At 39.3% G+C, this 27,918-nt stretch overlaps 1 protein-coding gene across 2 annotated transcripts in view; it reads right to left on the bottom strand.

The window, feature by feature from the left end:
* Nucleotides 1–17,065: 17,065 nt before the first annotated feature.
* The window catches only part of NUP35 (nucleoporin 35), a 44,096-nt gene continuing 33,243 nt past the window's right edge, over nucleotides 17,066–27,918 (bottom strand). Inside the window, exons 5-9 of one of the 2 annotated variants that reach the window (XM_025405514.1) lie at nucleotides 27,014–27,155; nucleotides 21,145–21,214; nucleotides 20,264–20,392; nucleotides 19,024–19,188; nucleotides 17,066–17,698 (exon numbers count right to left, since the gene is read on the bottom strand). In XM_025405514.1, the coding sequence (XP_025261299.1) occupies nucleotides 17,621–17,698; nucleotides 19,024–19,188; nucleotides 20,264–20,392; nucleotides 21,145–21,214; nucleotides 27,014–27,155 (584 nt within the window). In that variant the 3' untranslated portion in view covers nucleotides 17,066–17,620. The remainder of the gene's footprint in view (nucleotides 17,699–19,023; nucleotides 19,189–20,263; nucleotides 20,393–21,144; nucleotides 21,215–27,013; nucleotides 27,156–27,918) is intronic. The other variant, XM_025405515.1, reaches the window with a different exon arrangement.

Genomic DNA, 27,918 nt, shown 5'->3' with positions numbered 1-27,918 from the left:
TTGAAAAAGAAAAAGTATTTTTAGAAAAATGTTTTAAGAAAAATGTTTTGAAAAAGTATTTATGCCTGTTCATCACACTCAAAAAACATTTCTGATCCTTTCTAATAAAAGTAAGTATGTATAATAGGACTAAAACCAAGTCTTAAGAAAGGTGTAAAGGAAAAAAAATGTAAAGGAAAAAATTGTAAAGGAAAAAAATGTAAAGGAAAATGTAAAGGAAAATCTTCCTAAAATCTTAAATACAGCAACTGATTTTTATGTCAGATTTTCCAGCTTTTGTATTTAAATTTTTCTCTAGGAGTTCCTGGGCAAGATGGCTGAATAGCAACAGCTCCTGTCTGCAGCTCCGAGATCAACAAAGAAGGCGGGTGATTTCTGCATTTCCAACTGAGGTACCCAGTTCCTGTCACTGGGACTGGTTAGACAGTGGGTGCAGCCCATGGAGGGCGAGCAGAAGCAGGGTGGGACGACACCTTACCTGGGAAGTGTAAGGGTCCAGGGACCTCCCTCACCTAGTCAAGGGACTGTGCTATCCAGCCCAGATACTACAGTTTTCCCACAGTTTTTACAAACTGCAGACCAGAAGATTCCCTCGTGTGTCTACACCACCAGGGCCCTGGGTTTCAAGCACAAAACTGGGTGCCTGTTTGGGCAGACACTGAGTTAGCTGCAGGAGTTTATTTTTCGTACCCCAGTGGCACCTGAAACCCCAGTGAGACAGAATCGTTCACACCCCTATAAACGGGGCTGAAGCTAGTGAGCCAAGTGGTCTCACTCAGCAGGTCCCACTCCCACTCTTAGCTTGCTGGAACCAAGCAAGCTAAGAACCACTGGCTTGAGATTGTCGCTGCCAGCACAGCAGTCTGAAGTCGAGCTGGGACACTTGAGCTTGGTGGGGGTTGGGGAGTCTGCCATTACTGAGGCTTGCATAGGCAGTTTTCCCCACACAGTGTTAAGGAAGCAACCGGGAGGTTCGAATGTGTGGAATTCACCCCAGCACAGAAAAGCGGCTGTGGCCAGACTTCCTCTTTAGATTCCTCCTCACTAGGCAGGGCATCTCTGAAAGAAAGCCAGCAGCAGCCCCAGTCAAGGACTTATAGATAAAACTCCCATCTCCCTGGGACAGAGAACCTGGGAGAAGAGGCAGGCTGTGGGCACAGCTTCAGCACTGAAACGTTCCCACCCGCTGACTCTGAAGAGAGCAGCAGATCTCCCAGCACAGTGCTCCAGCTCTGCTAAGGGACAGACTGCCTCCTCAAGTGGGTCCCTGACCCCCATGCCTCCCGACTGGGAGACACCTCCCAGCAGAGGTCAACAGACACCTCATACAGGAGAGGTCTGGCTGGCATCAGGGGGATGCCCGCTAGGATGAAGCTTCCAAAGGAAGAATCAGGCAGCAATCTTTGCTGTTCTGCAGCCTCTGCTGGTAATATCCAGGCAAACAGGGTCTGCAGTGGACCTCCAGCAAACTCCAGCAGACCTGCAGAAGAGGGGACCAACTGTTAAAAGGAAAACGAACAAACAGAAAGCAGTAACATCAACAAAAAGACACCCACACAAAAACCGCATCCAAAGGTCATCGACATCAAAGACCAAAGGTAGATAAATCCACGAAGATGAGGAAAAACCAGGGCAAAATGCTGAAAATTCCAAAAACCAGAATGCGTCTTATCTTCCAAATGATCACAATCCCTCTCCAGCAAGGGCACAAAACTGGACAGAGAGTGAGTTTGATGAACTGGCAGAAGTAGGCTTCAGAAGGTGCGTAATAATAAACTCCTCTGAGCTAAAGGAGCATGTTCTAACCCAATGCAAGGAAGCTAAGAACCTTGATAAAAGGTTACAGGAACTTATAACTAGAATAACCAGTTTAGAGAAGAACATAAATGACCTGATGGAGCTGAAAACCACAGCAGGAGAACTTCGTGAAGCATACACAAGTATCAATAGTGGAATCAATCAAGTGAAAGAAAGGATATCAGAAATTGAAGATCAACTAAATAAAGTGTGAAGACAAGACTAGAGAAAAAAGAATGAAAAGGAATGAACGAAGACTCCAAGAAATATGGGACTATGAGAAAAGACCAAATCTTTGATTGGTGGACCTGAAAGTGACAGAGAGAATGGAACCAAGTTAAAAAACACACTTCAAGATATTATCCAGGAGAACTTCCCCAACCAAGCAAGACAGGCCAACATTCAAATTCAGGAAATACAGAGAACACCACTAAGATACTCCTCACGAAGAGCAACCCCAAGACACATAATTGTCAGATTCTCCAAGGTTGAAATGAAGGAGAAAATGTTAAGGGCAGCCACAGAGAAAGGTCAGGTTACCTACAAAGGGAAGCCCATCAGACTAACAGTGGATCTCTCTGCAGAAACCCTAGAAGCCTGAAAAGAGTGGGGGCCAATATTCAATATTCTTAGAAAAGAATTCTCAAACCAGAATTACATATCCAGCCAAACTAAGCTTCATAAGCAAAGGAGAAATAAAATTCTTTACAGACAAGCAAATGCTGAGAGATTTTTGTCACCACCAGGCCTGCCTTATAAGAGCTCCTGAAGGAAGCACTAAATATGGAAAGGAAAAACTGGTGCAATCAAATTAGAACTCAGGATTAAGAAACTCACTCAAAAACGCACAACTACATGGAAACTGAACAACCTGCTCCTTAATAACTACTGGGTAAATAACAAAATTAAGGCAGAAATAAAGAAATTATTTGAAACCAATGAGAACAAAGACATAATGTACCAGAATCTCTTACACAGCTAAAGCAGTGTTTAGAGGAAAATTTATAGCACTAAATGACCACATCAGAGAGCAGAAAAGATCTAAAACTGACATCCTAACTTCATAATTAAAAGAACTAGAGAAGCAAGAGCAAACAAATTCAAAAGCTAGCAGAAGACAAGAAATAACTAAGATCAAAGTAGAACTGAAGGAGATAAAGACATGAAAAACCCTTCAAAAATTCAATGAATCCAGGAGCTGGTTTTTTGAAAAGATTAACAAAGTAGAAACACAGCTAGCCGGCCTAACAATGAAGAAAAGAGAGAAGAATCAAATAGACACAATAAAAAAAAGATAAAAGGGATATCACCACAGATGCCACATAAATACAAACTACCATCACCTCTATGCAAATAAACTAGAAAATCTAGAAGAAATGGATAAATTCCTGGACACATACACCCCCCTAAGCCTAAACAAGAAAGAAGTCGAATCTCTAATAGACCAATAACAAGTTCTGAAATTGAGGCAGTAATTAATAGCCTACCAAACAAAAAAAGTCTAGGACCAGACGGATTCACAGCTGAATTCTACCAGAGGGACAAAGAGGAGCTGGTCCCATTCCTTCTGAAACTATTCCAAACAATAGAAAAAGAAGGACTCCTCCTTAACTCATTGTATGAGGCTAGCATCATCCTGATACCAAAACCTGGCAGAGACACAACAAAAAAAGAGAATTTCAGACCAATATCCCTGATGAACATCAATGTGAGAATCCTCAATAAAATACGGCAAACTGAATCCAGCAGCACATCAAAAAGCTTATCCACCATGATCAAGTCGGCTTCATCCCTGGGATGTAAGGCTGGTTCAATATATGCAAATCAATAAACGTAATCCATCATACAAACAGAATCAATGACAAAAACTACATGACTATCTCAATAAATGCACAAAAGGCCTTCAATAAAATTCAACACCCCATCATACTAAAAACACTCAATAAACTAGGTATCCATGGAACATATCTCAAAATAATAAGAGCTATTTATGACAAACCCATAGCCAATATCATACTGAATGGGCAAAAACTGGAAGCATTCCCTTTGGAAACTGGCATGAGTCAAGGATGCCCTCTCTCACCACTCCTATTCAACATAATGTTGGAAGTTCTGGCCAGGGCAATCAGGCAAGATAAATAAATAAAGTGTATTCAAATAGGAAGAGAGGAAGTCAAATTGTCTCAGTTTGCAGATGACATGATTGCATATTTAGAAAACCCCATCATCTCAGTCAAAAAACTCCTTAAGCTGATAAGCAACTTCAGCAAAGTCTCAGGATACAAAATCAATGTGCAAAAATCACAAGCATTCCTATACACCAATAATAGACAAACAGCCAAATCATGAGTGAACTCCCACTTACAATTGCTACAAAGAAAATAAAATACCTAGGAATACAACTTACAAGGCATGTGAAGGACCTCTTCAAGGAAAACTACAAATCACTGCTCAAGGAAATAAGAGAGGACACAAGCAAATGGAAAAACATTCCATGCTCATGGATAGGAAGAATTAATATCATGAAAATGGCCATACTGCCCAAAGTAATTTACAGATTCAGTGCTATATCCATCAAGCTACCATTGGCTTTCTGCACAGATTTAGAAAAAAACTAATTTAAATTTCATATGGAAACAAACAAAGAGCCCATATAGCCAAGACAATCCTAAGCAAAAAGTAACAAAACTGGAGGCATCACACTACTTCAAACTATACTACAAGGCTATAGTAACAAAAACAGCATGGTACTGGTACCAAAACAGATATATAGACCAATGGAACAGAACAGAGGCCTCAGAAATAATGCCACACATCTACAACCATCTGATCTTTGACAAACCTGACAAAAACAAGCAATATGGAAAGGATTCCCTATTTAATAAATGGTGTTGGGAAAACTGGCTAGCCATATGAAAAAACTGAAACTGGAGCCCCTTCCTTACACCTTATACAAAAATTAACTCAAGATGGATTAAAGACATAAGCGTAAAACCTAAAACCATAAAAAGCCTAGAAGAAAACCTAGGCAATACCATTCAGGACATAGGCATGGGCAAAGACTTCATGCCTAAAATACCAAAAGCAATGGCAACAAAAGCCAAAATTGACAAATGGGATGTAATTAAACTGAAGAGCTTCTGGACAGCAAAAGAAACTAACATCAGAGTGAACAGGCAACCTGCAGAATGAGAAAAAATTTTTTCAATCTATCCATCTGACAAAGGTCTAATATCCAGAATCGACAAGAAACTTAATCAAATTTACAAGGAAAAAAAAACAAACCCCATCAAAAAGTGGGCAAAGGATATGAATAGGCACTTCTCAAAAGGAGACATTTATGCGGCCAACAAACATGAAAAAAAAGCTCATCATCACTGGTCATTAGAGAAATGCAAATCAGAACCACAATGAGACACCATCTCATGCCAGTTAGAATGGTAATCATGAAAATGTCAGAAAACAACAGATGCTGGAGAGGATGTGGAGATATAGGTACACTTTTACATCATTGGTGGGAGTGTAAATTAGTTCAACCATTGTGGAAGACAGTGTGGCAATTCCTCAAGAATCTAGAACTAGAAAATACCATTTGACCCAGCAATTCCATTAATGGGTATATACCCAGAGGATTATAAATCATTCTACTATAAAGACACATGCACACTTATGTTTACTGCAGCACTATTTACAATAGCAAAGACTTGGAACCAATCCAAATGTCCATCAATGATAGACTGGATAAAGAAAAAGTGGCATATATATACCTCGGAATACTATGCAGTTATAAAAAAGAATGAGTTCATGTCCTTTGCAGGGACATGGATGTAGTTGGAAACCATCATTCTCAGCAAACACACACAAGAACAGAAAAACAAACACTGCACGTTCTCACTCATAAGTGGGAGTTGAACAATGAGAACACATGGACACAGGGAGGGGAACATCACATACTGGGGCCTGTCAGGGGGTAGGGGGACAAGGGGAGGGAGAGCATGAGGACAAATATCTAATGCATGCAGGACTTAAAACCTAGATGATGGATTGATGGGTGCAGCAAACCACCATGGCACATGTATACCTATGTAACAAACCTGCAGGTACTACATATGTATCCCAAAACTTAAAGTATAAAAAAACAAAAGAAAGAAAAAAAGGAAAAAAATTTTTACTCTAAAAGTTTTTCATGTTGAACACTTCTGACAAGTCACCACAAGATGGAGGTACATCTGAAGTTTGAATTAGATATGTTTTTAAAGTATTGAGTACATGAAAGTTTTCAATAATAGACAATCGCCCAGGCCCAGTGGCTCACGCCTGTAATCCCAGCACTTTGGGAGGCCAAGGCGGGTGGATCACCTGAGGTCAGGAGTTCAAGATCAGCCTGGCCAACATGGTAAAACCCCATCTCTACTAAAAATACAATAGCTGGGCGTGGTGGCAGGCGCCTGTAATCCCAGCTACCCAGGAGGTGGATGCAGGACAATCGCTTGAACCCGGGAGGCGGAGGTTGCAGTGAACCAAGATTGCGCCATTGCACTCCAGCCTGGGCAACAAGAGTGAAATACCATCACACATTTAAAAAAAAGACAATCTATTTAAATGCCACTTGAAATTGTGCTTTAAAACCTGCTGCAAGACTTTACTACATATAAAAAAAAAACCCAACCAGGAAGAGATAGATGGTTTAAATTTATAAAATATCTTCCACTGATGAGCCAAGAAATAACCTGATAACTTAAGACATGACCCAAAGGCTCCAGACAAACCTTCTTCACCAACCCTCCTGAGACCAGCCTGGCTAGCATGGTGAAATCCCGTCTCTACTAAAAATAAAAAACTTAGCCAGGCGTAGTGGCATGTGCCTGTAATCCCAGCTACCTGGGAGACTGAGGTAGGACAATCACTGGAACCCAGGAGGCAGAGGCTGCAGTGAGACGAGATTGTGCCACTGCACTCCAGCCTGGGTGACAGAGCAAGCTTCCGTCTCAATAAAAAAGAAAGAAAAAAGTTTGGAGTCCCTTCCCTGTGTCTTTGCCTCTACCCCAGCACACATTGCCCTGATGTTTCTCCCAGTTGGCAAAACATGGAGATCTTGGAGCTAAAGGATGCACATGTGTCCTCTGAGTCAGAGCTGCTTTTTTGTCCCAAGAATGTCCCTGTGCCTCAGCCTAGACAATAAGTGCTAGCACAAACAAAATATATGAAGAAGTCAGCACTTTGATACTATTTAAATATTCAGTTAACAAATGTGTCCAGTAATTTACACTGAGATCATCCTTTGCACGTTGTAAAGTTTTAAGTATACTTTTTTTATATGACCAAAAAGAAATATTTTATTTGGCTTTATGTTTTTAAAATACAATCTTTTCAAATATTCTTTAATTAGTAGTTAATTAAGGACCTGTGATTGGAACCCAGGAGATTCATGTAAAATATTTATCCAGTTCACCTAAGTTTAAGTGGTTTAAAAATCAAATAACCTTGGGCGTTGGGTCAAGATGGAAGACTAGAAGCAGCTCATGCATGCCATTCTCATGGAGAGGAAACAAAAGGGCTAGTGAACACTGACCCTGCAGGCCAATCATCTGAGAAACCACATCAGGATGCATCAAGGCAGCAGGGGGGCAGAGAGAGCAGAGAGGAGCGAAGCTGGGCACCAGCCTGTCTGGGCTTAGGGTGGAGGCAGGAGAATCTCTTCAACACAGAAAAAGATCAGTAAGCGAGAGCCCCCTGGGGGACACACACTCTCCACAGGGACCTGTGCAAGACTGGAAACAGGAGAATCCTCCTGGCCCCCCTGCACCTCCCCCACTGTGCTTTGAGGACTGAGGTGGAGAGACACCGGGACATTTTGTAGGGGCAACACTCAAGTCCAAGGGGACCTCGACAAGCCTTGAGCCCCAGAGCAGACCAGCACTGGTGCCACAGACCCAACAGAGGCTGTAGTCATGGTGCCTGGGAGCAGTAACATTACTGCACACCCCCTCGCTGGACAAGGCTTGGTGCCGGCCTCCAGCCCTGCAGAACCACTTCTGCCTGGACTCAGCCAGTGGCTGCAGCCTCTTGTCCTGGAAACACCCAGACAGCAGGGTGGGTGACCCCACTCACCCCACCCACCCCACTCACCCCTACTACTAGTAGTCTGGTGGGCAGTGCTTGCCAGAGTTTCCAGCTCAGGGGTCGCACTTCCGTGTGAACTCAGCCAGAGTTTGCAGCCCCCTATTGCCCAGGAAGCACCTGGATAACAGGGTGAGTGACCCCACCCAACCCCACCACTAGAAGCCAGGTAGGCAATACCTGCTACAGATTCCAGCCCAGTGGTCCCCTTCTGTGTAGACTTAGCTGGTGGGCACAGCCTCCTGTTGTCCCAGGAAACACCTGAATAACAGGGTGGATGACCCCACTCACCCCTGTAGCTGGCAGCCAGGCAAGCAATGCCTGCTAGAGCTTCCAGCCTAGCTGTCCCACTTCTGTCTGATTGTAGCACCCTGTTGTCCTGGAAAATACCCAGAGGGCAGGGTGGGTGACTGTAGGAGAACCACACCTGCTAGAGCTTCCAGTCCAGAGGTCCTACCTCTGCCTGAATTTGCTGAGGGGCACAGCCTCCTGTTGCCCTGGAAATGCCTGGATGGCAGGGCAGGCAACTCCATCCACTCTCTTAAGAAGGGCCATACCCATTAAAGCTTCTAGTCCAGGGGTCCTGCTTATGCCTGGGCAGGCACAACCCTGTGGCCCCCCAGGAAGCACTCGGAGAGCAGATTATGGCTGACCCAGCAAGTATATGGCTTGTCTACAACTGTGAAACCTGCCTGAGGGAGCTCCATGGACAAGAACACCCAACAAAAGAAAAGCAGGGGCCAGGTGCAGTGGCTCATGCCTGTAATTCCAGCACTTTGGGAGGCCAAAGCAGACGTATTACTTGAAGCCACAGGTTCGAGACCAGCCTGGCCAACATGATGAAACCCTGTCTCTGCTAAAAATACAAAAATTAGTCAGGCATGGTGGCAGGCACCTGTAGTCCCAGCTACTCAGGAGGCCAAGGCAGGAGAATCACTTGAATCCGGGAGGCAGAGGTTGCAGTGAGTCAAGATTGTACCACTGTACTCCAGCCTGGGCAACAGAACAAGACTATGCCTTAAACAGAAGAGAAGAGAAGAGAAGAGAAGAGAAGAGAAGAGAAGAGAAGAGAAGAGAAGAGAAGAGAAGAGAAGAGAAGAGAAAAGGAAAAAAGAAGAAAAGCAGGCACAGAGACAGTAATTGAGGGGGGAATCCTCCAAGACCCAGGAGCAGACTAGAATTAAGGCCAGTTGACTGAACTCACCTTATACCACAGTGAAACCACAAAGGGCATCAAAGGTAAAAGAGGGGGGAAAAAAACATTCAAAAGACAGCAACTTCAAAGATTGAAGGAACATCAGCCCACACAGATGAGAAAAAATCAACACAAAAACTCTGGTAACTCAAAAATCCAGAATGTCTTCTCATCTCCAACCACACTAGTTCCCCAGCAATGGTTCTTCACCAAGCTTAAATGGCTTAATGTCAGAAATAGAATTTAGAACATGAATAGGAATGAAGATCATCAACTTTCAGGAGAAAGCTGAAACCCAATCCAAGGAATCTAAGGACTACAATAAAATGATAAAGCCAATAAAAGACAAAATGATCCTTTCTACTTTTCAGTAGAAAGAACTACTGAATTGACAGAGCTCAAAAATTCACTTCAAGAATTTTATAATATAACCACAAGTATTAACAGCAGAATTGACCAAGATGAGGAAAGAATCTCAGGACTTGAGATTGCTTCTCCAAAATAACTCAGACAAAACTACAAACAAACAGCAAACAGAAAAAAGCAGGGGTTGCTATTCCAATTTCAGACAAAACAGACTTGCGACCAACAATGATCAGAAAAGATAAAGAAGGGCATTACACAATGGTAAAGTGTTCCACAAGAAGACCAAACTATCCTAATATATTAATATATGCACCCAACACAGGAGCACCCAAATTCATAAAGCAAGTTCTTAGAGACCAACACAGAGACCTAGATAACCACACAATAATAGTGGGAGACTTCAACACCCCACTGACAATATTAGACAGATCATCGAGGCAGAAAACTAACAAAGATATTCGGGACATGAACTCAACATTTGACCCAGGGGCCTAACAGAACTCTCTTCCCCAAAACAACAGAACATATATTCTCATCTGCACGTGGCACACACTCTAAATCAACCACATAATCAGTCATAAAACAATCCTTACCAAATTCAAAAAAAATTGAAATCATACCAAACACAGTCTTGGACCACAACACAATAAAAATGGAAATGAAAACTAAGAAAATCACTCAGAATCATGTGATTAAATGGAAATTAAACAACCTGCTCCTGAATAACCTTTGTTTAAACAGGAAATTAAGATAGAAATAAAGAAATTATTTGAATAAAACAACATATCAGAATCTCTAGCACACAGCTAAAGAAGTGTTAAGAAGGAGAAGTTGGCTGGGCCCAGTGGCTCAAGTCTGTAAACCTAGCACTGTGGGAGGCTGAGGTGGGCAGATCACTTGAGGTCAGGAGTTCGAGACCAGCCTGGCCACATGGTGAAACCCTGTCTCTACTAAAAATACAAAAATTAGCCGGGTGTGGTGGTGTGCGCCTGTAATCCCAGCTACTCTGGAAGCTGACGCAGAAGAATCGCTTGAATTGAATGAACCCGGGAGGCGGAGGTTGCAGTGAGCTGAGATCGTGACACTGCACTCCAACCTGGGCAACAGAGTGAGACTGGGAAAGCAAAGGGGAAAGGGGAAAAAGGGAAAAGGGAAAAGGAAAGGGAAAAGGAAAAGGAAAGAAAAGAAAACTAAACTTCAGGTCAATATCCTTGATGAGCATAGATGCAAAAATCCTCAACAAAATACTATCAAACTAAAACCAGCAGCATAGTAAAAAGGTAATCTATAAAAATCAAGCAGGGTTTATCCCTGGGATACAGGGTTGCTTCAACATATACAAATCAGTAAATATGATTCACCGCATAAACCAGAACTAAGCACAAAAACTATTTCAATAGATGCAGAAAAGGCTTTCAATAAAATTCAACATCCCTTCACGTCAAAAACTCCCAACAAACTAGTCATTGAAGGAAAGCACCTCAAAATAATAAGAGCCATCTATGACAAACCTACAGCCAACATCATACTCAATGGGCAAAAGCTGAAAGCATTTCCCTTGAGAATCGTATCATGACAAGGATGCCCACTCTCACCACTCCTATTCAATGTAGTACTGGAAGCCCTGGCTAGAGCACTCAGTCAAGGGAAAGAAATAAAAGGCATCCAAGTACAGAGAAAGTCAGTCTATCTCTGTTTGCAGACAATATGACTCTATACCTAAAAAACTCCATAAGCTCTGCCCACAAGCTCCTAAATCTGATATACAACTTCAGCAAAGTTTCAGGATATAAAAATCAGTGTACAAAAATCAGTAGCATTTCTAAACACCAAGACCGTCCAAGCCAAAAGCCTAATAAAGAATGCAATACTATTCACAATAGCCACGAAAGTTTTAAAATACCTAGAAATACAGCTATATACAGATATATATACATATATATATGAGTATATTAAGTATTAACTTACAAGATCACAAGGTCCCACAATAGGCTGTCTGCAAGCTGAGGAGCAAGGAGAGCCAGTGAGTCCCAAAACTGAAAAACGGAGTCCGACGTTCGAGGGCAGGAAGCATCCAGCACGGGAGAAAGATGTAGGCTGCGAGGCTAGGCCCGTCTCTCTCTTTTCATGTTTTTCTGCCTGCTTTGTATTTGCTGGCAGCTGATTAGATTATGCCCACCAGATTAAGGTGGATCTACCTTTCCCAGTCAACTGACTCAAATGTTAATCTCTTTTGGCAACACACTCACAGACATATCCAGGATTAATACTTTGTATCCCTCAATTCAATCAAGTTGACCCTCAGTATTAACCATTACACAGACTAAGCAGACAACCTACAGAATTAAAGAAAATATTTGCAAACTATACATCCCACAAAGGTCTAATATCCAGAATCTATATTTGCTTAAATTAACAAGCAAAAACAACCCCATTAAAAAGTCAGCAAAGGATATGAACAGATACCTTTCAGAAGACATATATACAGCCAACAAGCATATGAAAAAATGTTCAACATCACTAGTCACAGAAATTCAAATCAAAACTCACACCAGTCAGAATGGCTATTAAAAGTCAAGAAAAATGTTGGCAAGGTTGCAGAGAAGAGAAAACACTTATACACTGATGGGAGGAAGGTAAATTGGTTCAGCCATTGTGGAAAGCAGTGTGGCAATTCCTCAGAGAACTGAAAACAGAATTACCATTCAACCCAGTCTCATTGTTGGGTATATACCCAGAGGAATATAAATCATCCTACCATAAAAATACATGCACAGTATGTTCATCACAGCACTATTCACAACAGCAAAGACATGGAATCAACGTAAATACCCAACAACAGTAATAGACTGGATAAAGAAAATATGCTACATATACTCCATGGAATACTACACAGCCATAAAAAAGAACAAAATCATGTCCCTTGCAGCAACATGGATGGAGAGGCAGGCCATTATACTAAGCAATCTAACACAGGAACAGAAAACCAAATACTGCATGTTCTCATTCCATGTGTACTCAATGTGGAAGCTAAACATTGACTACACAAGGACACAAAGAAGGGAACAATAGAAGTTGGATGGTGGGAGAAGGGAGAGGACTGAAAAACTACCTATCATGTACCATGCTTATTATGTAAGTGACAAAATAATCCCTGTAATCACAATTAACATATGTAACACAATGTAATCACAATTAACAATGTAATCACAATTAACATATGTAACAATACTGCATATGTACTCCTGGACCCAAAATAGAAACTAAACACATAAATCTTAAAATGTTACAGTTGAACAAAACTGCATTCTAAAAAAAAAAAAAGTTTTTATCCTATTGCTGTTACTACATATCTATGTGATCTTAGACATTAATGTATCTGTGTTCTTACCCTCTGTTCTAGTTGTTGTGTACCCTACAACAAATCAAAAAATGGATGATCAAATATGGTAATATACATATGAGAGAATATTATTCAGCCTTAAAAAGGAAATTCTGACATATGCTATAACATATATCAATCTTGAAGATATTATGCTAAATGAAATAAGCAAGTCACAAAGATACAAATAGTGCAAGATCCCACTTATATGAGAAAGCATAGTCAAAATTTTGGAGCTGGAAAGAATAGCGGTTGCTAGGACCTGGGAGAAAGGGAGGGGTATTATTTAATGGATAGTTTCATTTTTGCAAGATTAAAAGAATTATGGCAATGGATAGTGATGATGGTTGCATATTATGAATGTATTTGATATCATTGAACATCTCTTAAAAACTGTTTTAAGATGAGATGGGCACGGTAGCTCTCACCGGCAACCCAGCGCTTTGGGAGGCTGAGGTAGGCAGATAGCTTGAGCCCAGGAGTTCAACACCAGCCTGGGCAACATGGCAAACTCTACTAAAAAATACAAATTAGCCAGGCATGGTGGTATATGCCTGTAGTCCCAGCTACTCAGGAGGCTGAGGTAGGAGGATCACTTTAGCCCAGCAGGTTGAGGCTGCAGTGAGCTGTGATTCCACCACTGCACTCCAGCCCAGGTGAGAGACCCTGTCTCCAAAAAAAAAAAAAAAAAAAGTTAAGATGGTAATTTTTATGTAGTATGTATTGTACCACAAGAAAAAGTATTTTTTTAAAGAAATAACTGGCCGTGCCCAATGGCTCATGCCTATAATCCCAGCACTTTAGGAGGTTGAGGCGGCTGGATCATCTGAAGTCAGGAATTGAAGACCAGCCTGGCCAACATGGGAAACCCTGTCTCTACTAAAAATACAAAAATTAGCTGTGCATAGTGGTGGGTGCCTGTAATCCCAGCTACTCAGAGAATCACTTGAACCTGGGAGGCAGAGGCTGCAGTGAGCCAAGATCCTGCCATTGCACTCCAGCCCACACAACAAGAGCAAAACTCCATCAAAAAAAAATTAATAACTGGAAGTACTCTGGATGCCCTAAGTTACATGCATCCCAAAAGGTTAGAGATAAACCACAAAAATTCAGAGGACAACCACATTGGTAAAGTTATGAGGGGTTCACTGGTTTGGAGCATGCTAGGACTGCCCCTCACTAATGGATAAATTATTTCACCTTGATCCTCCTACCATTAAAAAGAGATACAGCACTTTATAGGCTTCTGGATTTTAGCAACACAAATTGTTGACAGGAAAACTCCTTTGACCCATTTCTTATGCAGCTTAGATTTTAATGGGGCCCAGAGTGAGGGCGTTTGGGAGCAAGTTCAGGCTTATAGTACAAATAACTCGACATTTAGGCCATAGGACCTGGCAAATCCCATGATGCCAGAGACGTTCCTGGTAGACAAGGATGCTACATAGAGTCTCTGGCAAGCCCCGGTTGCATAAGTTGTAACACAGACCTTTAGGTTTCTGGAGTTAAGTCAGTCTTTCCATAGCAGATAACTAGTCACTATTTAAAGAGTAGCTCCTCACATCAGAGCACATCAACTATGTGACCAGAGCTATCCATCACAAGCTGGGTATTGTCAGATCCACCAAACCCTAAGAATAGACCAGCATAGTAATAACTCATGGTACATTCAGGATGGTGCCCAAGCAGTTCCCAGGGCTCCAACTTTCAGGAAAAGGTGGCCCATGTAACTTACCTCCAAGACACCAGCACCTTTCCCTCAGCTCATGGCTTCGTTGGGGTTCACCACTACAATTAGGTGACACAGGAGGAAAAAACCCCGGGCTTGATTCACAGATAAATCAGCTTGGTATTTTACTGTAAACCAAAGACTGACTCCTGCCATATTAGCCTGAGTAGACTTGAAAAGCGCAGATAAGGAAAAAGCTCCCTAGAGGCCTGAGCTTCAAGCAATAAACCTGGTCAGCACTTTGCTCATGATGTAACATAAAATGAAATGCTCACCAGACTGTATGTCATCTTTCTAGGCATTTAGCTTGCTGAAGGTGCATTTTCTAGTCTATTCCTCAGGACACACTCAAGGGAAACACGTTCCCTGAATTCTTGCACGTTGATAGTGTCTGAGGAGCTATTTTTATACTTAATCAATTTTGGTAGATACAAAATCTTTCACTCACATTTTCTTTCTACAGATACCTTAAAGGGGCTATTCTTTTTCCTCCTGACATGGTGCTGCTGTTTTAACTCTTGCTCTTATAAGTCAGTTGCTGTTTTTGTCTAGTCAAACCCAGTTTGTATATTGCCATTTGTTGTTCCGGTATAATCTCAGGTAGGCAGGGTTGTTTTCAAAGTAGTCATTTGATTTTGTTCTGTATGTTGCATTTTTTCTTTTCTGTCTCTAAAGTTTGTCATATCCCTACTAATCCTTTTTATCTCTTTTCTTTCTGATTTCTAAAAGTCCTCCATTTTTATTTTTCATTTCTCTTAGGGTATTATCTGTTGTTCATCAGCTGTCATTTATTCTAGTCTTAATTTATGGTGCTTTTTTCCTCTATTACTACTATTTCCCCAAGTTCTTCAATTTTATTTTTGTTTTCTCATATCTTATATCATTTTCTAAACATCTTAAAACTCAATTTTAAGTATACTCTATAGCTTTTATCCATTTTATGGGCATGCCTTTCTGGTGTGCTTTCAATGTCTACAGGGATGTTATTTTTTTCCTTATACTCTTTAACAACCTTGCATTGACTACAGTTTCATATCATTTATTTTTGTTTGAAGTCAGCTTCTCTGAGGTTTTAAAAGGAGGCTTAGTTCAGGGTAACTTTCCTAACATCACAGATATTCCACTTTTGTTGTTTTTATATAGTGTTCAAAAATAAGACAGCTTGCTTTCTGAAATTTTCCTGGATCTTTTAAACTAAATGATAGATACAAAGATGGGTAGGATATGATACTGGGAGAAATAACAAAATATAGCAAACAAGTATTTTTGGCCCAAAAGCAAACTTCACACTCCATGAAGGCCTATGCAAATAAATAAAACACTCCCTTCAATAAACAACCCTTTTAATAAAATGTGTATTAATTCAAATACAAATGCAGAACTTGTAAAATGGAATTTAGTAGCCAGTTCTAAATTGAATAATTGAGTTCTGCACATAATGAAATAGGATATAAATATAATCCTAAATTGGAAGAAAAAGACTTCAATGTAAAAGTTTTCAGATGAAAATATACTCTATAAATGCATTTTCATTCATGCCAGTACATTCCTCAGTATTACTTAGTAATACTTCCCAGTACTTTGGGAGGTCGTGGCAGGCGGATCACTTGAGTTCAGGAGTTCCATATCAACCTGGTCAACATGGCGAAATCCCGTCTCTACTAAAAATACAAAAATTAGCCAGGCATGGTGGCGCACGCCTGTAGTCCCAACTAATTGGGAAGCTGAGGCACAAAAATCACTTGAGCCCAGGAGGTAGAGGCTTCAGTAAGCCAAGATTGCACCACTGCACTCCAGTCTGGGTGATAGAACAAGACTCTATCTCAAAAAAAAGATACTAATTATGTCCAGTGGGATACTGACATTGTAATTCCATGTAGAAATATTTTTTGATATATCCTCAAGTATTTAGAGTAAAATGACATCTTATCTGAGATGTGCTTTAAACAAAATAAAAGGGGAAGAAAAGAAACAAGTATGGCAAAATTTAACAGTAATTAAAGCTGGTATATAGTGGTTCATAATATATTTTCTCTTTCAAAGAGTACTTAAAGCTTTTTATAATAAACTGCACTTTCAAAAAATGTTCAATACATATTGATATCATTTGGATATCTGTCCCCACCAAATCTCATGTTGAAATATGATCCCCGATGTTGGAAGTGGGGACTAGGGTGAGACGTTTAGATCATGGGGGCAAATGCCTCATGAATGGCGTGCTGCCCTCCCTGCAGTAATGAGTTCATGTGTGATCTGGTTATTGAAAAGTGTCTAGAACCTCCTTCTTCCTGCTCTCTTCCTCTCTTTCACCATGTGATATGCTCACTGTCCTTCAGTTTCCTCCATGAGTAAAGCATCACGCTTCTTGTACAGCTACAAGTCAAATAAACCCTGAGCCAAATAAACCTCTTTTATTTTTAATAAATTACCCAGCCTCAGGTATTCCTTTATAGCAATGCAAACAGACTAATACACATATCATTGACAAGGTTTATTATCAAGAAACTTTAGTAGTAAGTTTTTAAAAAGAATGCTCGTTTTAGAATACATCAAGAGGACATTCTGTGACAGGACATATACAAACAAGGATAATTAAAATATTAAATACTATCTAAATTAAAAGACCATAATTCAAATTGCTAATTATAATCTTTGTGTCAGTAGAAATAACTACAGTTCCCCTTCATGAAATTCACCCCCACGTTCTCATGAAGACTAAGAAGTCTCACCACAATTTCAGTTATTTAATTTACAATAATCAATGCTGAGTTTTCGGTGCTGAAGCATGCACTGTTACAGAAAGCACAAAACCCTATTCACAGGGATTTTTAGTTTTCTTTAAAATGTATCTCAAGCATCTTTTAAAGTGCGAGCTACAAAAAGGCTGTATCCTTAATGAAAAAGGCTTCTTTCTAAAAGAAGTATGAGACAGCTACCCAATATTGCAGGAACGGTTATATAACTAACCGAAGGAACCAGCAGCACTCTGCTAACTCGGTTTTAGTGTAGCAACTTCCTCCTTGGTCTTCTACTACCAGCCAAACATGTACTCCATTGCTTTGGATACAAGACTTTCATCTTTTTTTGGCGTTTGTCTGTCAGAAATAACCTATTAAAAACACATACACACACAAAGCTGTTAGGTTATTGTTACTTCAGTGTCATAGTCAATTCTAGAATTGCTCATTTAAAAGAGAAACACCAAAATGCATGTATAGCACTAAACTGTATATTTTTAAAATTAATATATGGACTTAGAATATCCTTATGCTTTTAAGAATGCCAAAATTTCATTTCTTTGGAAAAGCAAATAATATCTGTTTCTTAAATTAGAAAATTTAATAGCTGTGTGCAGTGGCTCATGTCTGTAATCCCAGCACTTTGGGAGGTCAAGGTGGGCAGATCACTCGAGGTCAGGAGTTCGAGACCACTATGGCCAACATGGCCCCATCTCTACTAAAAATACAAAAAATTAGCTGGGCATAGTGGCACGTGCCTGTAATCTACTCAGGAGGCTGAGGTAGAAGAATCAACTGAACCCAGGAGGCAGAGGTTGCAGTGAGCTGGGATCGCACCACTGCACTCCAGCCTAGGCAACAGAGTGAGATTCCATCTCAAAACAAAAGAAAGAAAACTGAATAAAACAAAAGCTGCAAAAAATGGGAAATTTAAAATAACAGTAACAGAAACTAAAGAAACAGTTCTAGAATGATCTCCAAATTTCAGAGGAAGTCAAAAAACTGAACTACCACTATCTGCCCTACTAAAGCACAAGTGTTTCACGTACTGTGTTTGCAGGACCTGTTTCTGCAGCTGGTTAAGTTCAAACACTTGGCTACTCAGTAGGAGACAATAATATACTGAATGAGGTCATAATACTTCTACCATTCTTCGAAGAACATAATTAACTTCTTTTTTTTTTTTTTGAGACGGAGTCTCGCTGTGCTCCCAGGCTGGAGTGCAGTGGCAATTAACTTCTTTAAGCTTTTTTGAAATGAGAAATTTTTTTCTGTCTGAATGGGAGTTGGTCAATGTCTTCATTTCAATAACCAAAGCTACTCCAAACTAAGGTTCTGCACTTTGGATACCATCAATTTAGTCACCAATTTAATAGAGCTTTAATGCGCCCTCATGTCAAAGATGTACATGGGATACATTTTGTATGTATGCAAATATAACTTAGAAAAAGCTAAAACAACTCTCAAAAAATTTTAAGGAATGGCAAATACATTGTTCTTTAATTCATGATAACTTTCCAATTGGCCAAGATGCTAACTTTAAAAAAGAAAATTTTTAAAGTGTAAAGGTTTCATCAAGGTAATAGCCTCATCAAGAAACATTTAATAGCATACAAATCAATACAATGAAAAAGTTAAACATGCTATGCACTCAGCTGCTAAGGTACATCTTTTTTTAATCTAATCCTTAAAATACCTGATAATCACTAGTAGAGGCTTTGTATGCTGTAGCAAGAGGTCTCATGGTAGAAATCCTGGGAGTACTTCCAGGTTGTGTTGGTGTACCTAGAGTTTTGATTGGTGGTGTAAAGGCTAAAGATGGAGATGATAAAGCACATCTGTCACTGCTTTCCATAACACTCTAGAGAAACAAAGAAACAACTCCTTTGTTTATAAAAGTAATACATATCATCCAGTATTACAGTCTACTTAGAAAGAAAATTTAATTAAAAGATAAGGATGAAATACTTTATTTGCTCTACTTCCAAATAATTTTAAGCTTGAGAAAACATTTGCTCCTTAGGTAGCATTTGAGATTGAATGCTCAGCCAGAAATTTCACTTCAGTGACCTCAAACAATCTCAATACAACTATAGACCACAGAAATAAGAATTTCCTAAAACACTATGAAAAATCATCAAGGACAAAAAAAGTTCTTAGGGAAACCTGGAAAAGAATCAAAATCCAAAGATTTTTAATGCTCAGTAACCCCAAATATTCTCTGGCCTCTGCAAACATTTGTTACAACACAGTATTATAACTATATAACTACACTGCTATAACAGATTCTAAGAATAGGAACCACGTCTTGCTTTGTTCATTAATGCGTGTATACTGACACCAAGCACAATGCCTGGTATATAGTACAAGTTCACATATACTTAAAGAATGTTCACAATGATTTAACAAGCCACAAAAAACAGTTTAAATTGTACTCTGTACTATTTAATTAGTATATATAGAATAATTTTAAAATAGTTTGAAATAGAAATATTTCGAAACAAAAACCTTTGGCATTTAAAAGTTAACTATCAGTTAACATTCATATGAACTAATTCATTCTGAAATAGTATCATTCCATTTAAGTACTTTAAAGAATCTGGTATCGCTTTGCACAAGAAAGAGAATGAATTAGTAGTCAAGAGACCTAAAATCTAGGCCTCATCTGTAACAACTCTGGACAAGTTACTTAAGTCCTCTCGGTTTCTTTCCTTTATCTGAAAAATGAAGAAGTGAGGACAGATTATCTCTAAATTCTAAAGTCTATGATTAAATACCTTCGGCTTGCCACAAAGAGTACTGTAAGTATCATCACATGTTACAAACTACGAAAAAGAGACACAGTGAAACCAAGTGACACAACCACCAATTTCAATCCTTGGTCTTGTGTTCTTCATACAGATTAAGCTACTTTCCTTACATCACCAATAACTTACTTTGTCAATACATGGTTTTACACCAATCATGATGGATTCTCCAAAAATCCTCCCATCTTTGCTTAAGGCTTTCCGAGCCTGCAGTTTAGATTGGTAACGAATATGCATCCAATTTCCTGTATTAGACATCTGCAAAGAATGAAATTCTCTTAAAATAGAAAATATATAAAATCTACATCTAATGAATTCTACTACAAAATAGAAACGTGAAGATAAATTTACTTCCATTTCATATTTGATGCCTTGTAAAAAGCTGTGAAGTTCAACAAAAATCATATTTAAAACAGCTTCAACAATCTCTCAATTCTCTACAATCAATATGTACATATTCTCTGAAAGTAAAATACTTCTCAAAATATGTTTATTGTAAAGAGATCATAGCAACACTTGCCATAAAATTATTTAAAACTATTCAATTTGATTTTGTATAGGAGTTAATTAAGTCAATCTCTAGTAACAAAAAAAGATTTGTTACTTATAACTTGTAGCACAAGGTAAGATAATTTTTTAAATTTTAGAACTATAAAGCTCTAAAAACTCTAAAAGCTCAGGAACCTCCTACTTCCTTTATCCCCAATAAAAGAAGCTCAAAATTGGAAAACAGTAATATAATACTTGGTATAATCTATCTTTTTTAAGACTGTAAACTGTTTAAGGAAGGGGGTGAGAAGAGGTGGATTTTCAAACTCATTTTATCTCTTTTTATCAAAAACTATGCACCTTCCAGCCTTCCAGACTTCAAAGGATATACGATATCAAAACTTAAAAAAAAAATTAAGTTTAAAAAAAAAATCCACAAAATTCAGAAGCAAAGTTTCTCTCAATTCACAACTTACCCCTCTTTAGTCAAAACTCTGAACTGAAAAAAAATTAAGCCTTACCACATGTTTTAAGATATTCCCATACTGTGCAAATTGTAATAATATGTAGGACGCAGATGCTTGAGGAAACCTGAAAAAAACAGTTGTCCAAAGAAAACAGTCAGCTTCTACTATCAATGTGAATGCAAATTACTACAAGATAATGTTTCAAGATACATTCCCCCCAACTGTCTAGAACGTTAACAGGAGAGTGCTGATCATCCTGTTTTCCTCGATATGGGCTAATTCTGTCAACGACCAGTCACTCAAAAGCAAGTACCTTAAAGTTAGTCTTATTCTGCCATTCTTCTCCACCCTCAAATTCTACCTCTGAAATCTCTAAAAATGCTACTCTCATTGCCATTATCCAGGTCTTAGAAAAAAACTATAAAGTTGCAGTTCTATATATAATTTATTTCAATATATATACGTTAATACGTAATACATTTAGGTATACTACAGTTACGAAAAGATAAAGAATTTTAAATTATAAGCAAATCATTATACATTGAGCATCACTTAAAAATTCTGAAATTAAGTCTTATAACAAAGATAAAATTCAGCATCAATATCTATGGTATAGAATCACTTAAAAGGACAGTTACCAAAATTTGATTAGCCATATCTCTGCATGAGAAAATTCTAAGTAATTTTTACTTTCTTCTTTATAAAGTTCTGTATGGTTTGAATATTTTACAATGACACATTATTATTTTATAGTCCTAACAATAAAGCTATTTTCAATTTGAGAACAATAACCACTACCAACAGAATAGAAATGGCTATCTGGAGGCTCTCTAACCTCTAACTTCAGTTATCTGAAGACTGAATTAGAACCCTAAAGACAAAAAAAAAATCTGAGTCTCAAAAATAAATCAGAAACCAAACACATTAAAAATCTATGTGAGGCCGGGCACGACGACTCACGCCTATAATACCAGCACTTTGGGAGGCCAAGGCAGGTGGATCACTTGAGGTAAGAAGTTTGAGACCAGCCTGGCCAACCTGATGAAACCCCGCCTCTACTAAAAATTAGCTGGGCATGGTGGCGGCACCTGTAGTCCCAGCTACTCAAGAGGCTGAGGCGGAAGAATCGCTTGAACCTGGGAGGGAAAGGTGGCAGTGAGCTGAGATCATGCCACTGCACTCCAGCCAGAGTGACAGAGTAAGACCTTTTCTCAAAATAAATTAATTAATTAATTAAATCTGTATGAGTAACATATTCATGCAATCAGAACTGAAAATTCATTTGTATAAAATATGGACATGAAATTTCTAACCACAAAGAAAAACAACAAATAGGTTGGGTGCCTACAGGGCGGAGATAAAACAAAAATGAAAAGAAGAAAGAACGGCTGCAAGTGAGGGAAGTACTTAAGAAATAAAACATAATTCTAAACTCTTGGACCACTTTGAGTAGAAACTTACATTCTAATACTCTACAGTAGAATCACCCAAAACAATGAATGATATTTCATAACCCTAAGTCAGTAGGAAAAAGTTAAACTACCAAAGAAAGAACATATATAGTGCATCTTTCAGAGGTACTTCCCCATAAATGATCAAAATAAAATACTTTATCCCTTAAAGGAGAATGCTTCAGTTCTTGAAATTAAAGTCACAGAGGGTTGTTAAAACCTGAAAGTAAAAAAATAAATAGCTGGGAAACTTAATATCTGAAATTTGAAAACATACTAGGAGTGCTTCAAGTAATTTATCTAATTACTGGAAATCTTAAAAGTTAAACCACTACTATTGAGCCTGAAAAACAGATTTAAGAGTGCATATCTATTTTCAAAAACATGCAGCCAAGCTGGCTCATTACTGTTATCCCAACTACTCATAAGGCTGAGGCAGAAGGATTGCTTGAGGCCAGGAATTGGAGACTGCAGTGAGCTATGATCAAGCCACTGCACTCCAGCCTAGATGACAGAGACTGTCTCAAAAAAAAAAAATCAAAAACAAAAACAAAACAAAGCAAAAAGCCATTTTATGAGAGAATATAAAAATGTAAAAGAAGAAGAAAAAAAAAAACACGCCAGCCCAATTGCTATGGATATAGGACTGAGTATGGGCTTTCTAGAGAACAACAAAATGCAATGACCCTGCTTTTTACCTAAATAGAAATCAGTAACACAGAAAATCTCTCTGGAAACATACACAAAAAACAGGTGGCAATCACTGCCTTAAAGAGGAGGAAAACTAGCTGGGGAGAAAAGCAAAAGGGAAGACTTCATTGTTCATTTTCACATACCTTTTGAACTTTTTAATTTTAAATAAATTGAATACACTAAACATTTATTGTGCACCTTTCTTCCTTCAAGGAGCTCATGTGTTACTTTTATGTTTTTTAATCCTCCCAAAAAATATAATAGATAGATACATTCCAGTATCAGCATGTGATACAGTTCAGCTGTGTCTCCACCCAAATCTCAACTTGAATTGCATCTCCCAGAATTCCCATGCGTTGTGGGACGGACCCGGGGGAGGTAACTGAATTGGGAGGGCCGGTCTTTCCCATACTGTTCTCATGATAGTGAGTAAGTCTCAAGATCTGATGGGTTTATCTGGGGCTTCTGTTTTTGCTTCTTCATTTTCTCTTGACATCACCATGTAAGTTGCCTCCCGCCATGATTCTGAGGCCTCCCCAGCCATGTGGAACCGTAAGTCCAATGAAACCTCTTTTTCTTCCCTGTCTCAAGTATGTCTTTATCAGCAGCATAAAAATGGACTAACACAGTAATTGCTACCAGTAGAGTAGGGCATTGCTGAAAAGATACCCAAAAATGTGAAGCGACGTTGGAACTGGGTAATAGGCAGAGATTGGAACAGTCTGGAGAGCTCAGAAGAAGACAGGAAAATGTGGGAAGTTTGGAACCTCCTAGAGACTTGTTGAACGGCTTTTACAAAAATGCTGATACTGATATGAACAATAAGGTCCATGCTGAGGTGGTCTCAGATGGAGATGAGGAACTTGTTGGGGACTGGAGCAAAAGTGACTCTTGCTATGTTTTAGCAAAGAGACTGATGGCATTTTGCCCCTGCCCTAGAGATTTGTGGAGCTTTGAACTTGAGAGAGATGATTTAAGGTATCTGGCGGAAGAAATTTCTAAGCAGCAAAGCATTCAAAAGGTGATTTGGGTGCTATTAAAAGCATTCCATTTTAAAGGGGAAACAGCATAAAAGTTCAGAAAATTTGCAGCCCGACAAGGCAGGAGAAAAGGAAAACTCATTTTCTGAGGAGAAATTCAAGCCAGCTGTAGAAATCTGCATAAGTATAAAGAAGCCTAATGTTAAGGCCCAAGAGCATGGGGAAAATGTCTCTAGGGCATGTCAGAGCCCTTCAAGACAGCTAATCCCATCACAGGCCTGGAGGCCCAGGAGGAAAAAGCGGTTTCGTGGTCTGGGCCCAGGATCCCTGTGCTGTGTGCAGCCTAGGGACTTGGTGCCCTGTGTCCCAGCCTCTCCAGCCATGGCTGAAAGGGGCCAATGTAGAGCCTGGGCTGTGGCTTCAGAGGGTGGAAGGCCTAAACCTTGGCAGCTTCCACATGGTGTTGAGTCTGTGGGTGCACAGAATCAAGAATTGAGGTTCGGGAACCTTCACCTAGATTTCAGAAGATGTATGGAAATACCTGGATGCCCAGGCAAAACTGTGCTGCAGGGGTGGGGCCCTCATGGAGTACCTCTGCTAGGGCAGTGTGGAAGGGAATTGTGGGGTCAAAGCTCCCACACAAGGTCCCTACTGGGGCACTGCCTAGTGGGGCTGTGAGAAAAGGGCCACCATCCTCCAGACCCCAGAATGGTAGATCCACTGACAGTTTGCACTGTGTGCCTGGAAAACCCACACACTCAGTGCCAGCATGGGAAAGCAGCCGGGAGGGAGCCTGTACCCTGCAAAGTCATAGGGGTGGAGCTGCCTAAGACCATGGAAACCCACCTCTTGCATCAGCGTGACCTGGATGTGAGACCAGGAAGTCAAAGGAGATCATTTTGGAGCTTTAAAATTTGACTGCCCCGCTGGATTTTTAACTTGCATGGGGCCTACAACCCCTTTGTTTTGGCCAATTTCTCCCATTTGGAATGGCTGTATTTACCCAATTCCTATACTCCCATTGTATCCAGGAAGTAACCAGCTTGCTTTTGATTTTACAGGCTCATAGGTGGAAGGGACTTGCCTTAGCTCAGATGAGACTTGGGACTGTGGACTTTTTGGGCCTGTGGACTTTTGGGTTAATGCTGAAATGAGTTAAGACTTTGGGGGATGTATCGGGAAGCCATGATTGGTTTTGAAATGTGAGGACATGAGATTTAGAGGGGCCAGGGATGAAATGAAATGGTTTGGCTGTGTCTCCACCCAAATCTCAACTCAAATTATATCTCCCAGAATTCCCATATATTGTGGGAGGAATCCAGGGAGAGGTAATTGATTCATGGGGGCCAATCTTTCCTGTGCTATTCTCATGATAGTGAATAATTCTCACGAGATCTGATGGGTTTAGCAGGTGCTTCCGCTTTTGCTTCTTCCTCATTTTCTCTTGACACCGCCATGTAAGAATGTCTTTCACCTCCCACCATGATTCTGAGGACTCTCCAGCCATGGAAACATAAGTCCAATTAAACCTCTTTTTCTTTCCAGTCTGGGGTATGTCTTTATCAGCATGAAAATGGACTAATACAGTATGGCAAATCATACTTTCAGAAACAAACCTTATATTGTACAGTATAAATATTAGCTTGAATATCAAAAGACCTAAGTTTTTGCTGAAGCTTTGCTAATAATAACTAGATATAAACTGCTGAATAAATCACTTAAGCTGCCTACACCTCAGTTTCCTCACTTGTAAAATAAAACATTATACAATATGATCTCTAAGGTGTTTTACAGTGATATACATACACACACACACACACAGAAAATGGAATACTACCCAGCCATAAAAAGGAATTAATTAATGGCATTTGTAGCAACCTGGATGGAACTGGAGACTATTATTCTAAGTGAAGTAACTCACTTATTCTAAGTGAAGTAACTCGGGAATGGAAAAAGCAAACATCGTATGTTCTCACTCATAAGTGGGAGCTAAGCTATACGGATGCAAAGGCATAAGAATGATGAAATGGACTTTGGGGACTCAGGGGAAAATGGCGGGAAGAGGCTGAGTGATAAAAGACTATAAATTGGGGTCAGTGTATACTGCTCAGGAGATGGGTGCACCAAAGTCTCACAAATCATGTAAAGGACTTACTCATGTAACCAAATACCACCTGTTCCCCAAAAACCTACGGAAATAAAAATTTTTTTTAAAGAAAGGTATTTTAAAGTATATTTTGGACCTAAAAATCTATTCAAAAATGTAACGACGAGCGTCATACTCTGTTTCTATTAATATTCAATACTTTGTGACTAGAAAGTATCAACCCTGTGATATGTGTGTGTGTGTGTGTGTGTAAATGTTCATTCTGTTAGTTCAAAACTGGTGAATTCCACTAGATATAGAGAACTAGTCACTAGAAAAAGGGGAAGGAGTCCCTAAGTCTAAAGGGACAACTGTATTCCATCTAGCAAATATGCTTAAGAGAAAATAAGCTGGGAAGAAATAAACAAATGATTAAAAAAACTACAAACAAATATCAAACTCTAGTTAATGACATGCATGCTCAAATGTCAGGGTAATATGTATTGTTGTCTACAAGTTATTATGAAATGTACCAACAAAAAGAATGAATTGATAGATGGGTGAATGACAGATAAAGCAAGTGTAGCAAACTGTTAACCATAGAATCTAGGCAGTAGTAATATGGGTGTTTGCTATGCGCTTCTTTCCATTTTTCTGTATGTTTGATTATATTCGGTGGGGTTTTTAAAAGGCAAATGATCTAAAAACCTTACCCAAACACAGTCACCCAAGAGTCATCGAGGTGATCTTCTGAAGTCAAAGAATCTCCTTGAGTATAAAAAGGATCCAACTGGGCAGGAGATAATGTCGTCTTTCGTGGTTGACCGATACTTGCTGGACTAAACATACTTTGGCCTGTATTAAGATATTTAGCAAGTTAGTTACCAGTATAAACACCTTGATTGATTCTAAATCAAAAATCTTAGTTTTAAATGATAAAGTCTAATAAAGTTGGCAATTACATAAATAGTTCAAAACATACAACTGTGGTCAAATAGCAATTTCATGCTACCACACAATTAGAGGAAGTAATAATTGGGCATAGTTTATAATTTTGCAAATGTTTTATTATGTATGATAAATTATCTAAATGCTTTATTAAGCATGTCTGGTTAAGCCGACACCAGAAGGATATCCCAGGCAACCTCAAAGACTTCTGCTGGTTTCATCTTCCAAACCTACCACTTTCATCACAGCACCTCTGCCTTAAGAACATGTAAAAATGTATTACCCACAGAACAAAATCCGAATGCCTCAGCCTTGGCTATACAGTTGCAATCTTACTTTGCCGGTATGCACTAAACAATATCTACCCTACCCCTTAAAATGTGAATGCAATTTCCTTTTATTCAGGTCATTTCTACTTAAAATGTCTTATCCTTTTATTTCTTATTCTTCAGTAACAGCCACCAATTAATGAGTACTTCCGTGTATCCAACATGCCATGCTAAAATAAACACTTTACAAATTCATTTTATCTCAGAAGCACTGTCCAATTAAGGTTATACATTTGTGAGAAACAGAGACTATTTCCCTTTCATCTTCACAGTAGCAATCATGATTTACTCATTCAAAAAATATTTTGTCAGCACTTAAATATGCACCAAGCATCAACCTA

The sequence above is a fragment of the Theropithecus gelada genome, chromosome 12 (genome assembly GCF_003255815.1).
Source record: "Theropithecus gelada isolate Dixy chromosome 12, Tgel_1.0, whole genome shotgun sequence".
Classification (NCBI taxonomy): Eukaryota; Metazoa; Chordata; class Mammalia; order Primates; family Cercopithecidae; genus Theropithecus; species Theropithecus gelada.
The sequence above is the reverse complement of the archived record's forward strand: the minus strand, read 5'-3'. Positions and strand labels throughout refer to the sequence as shown.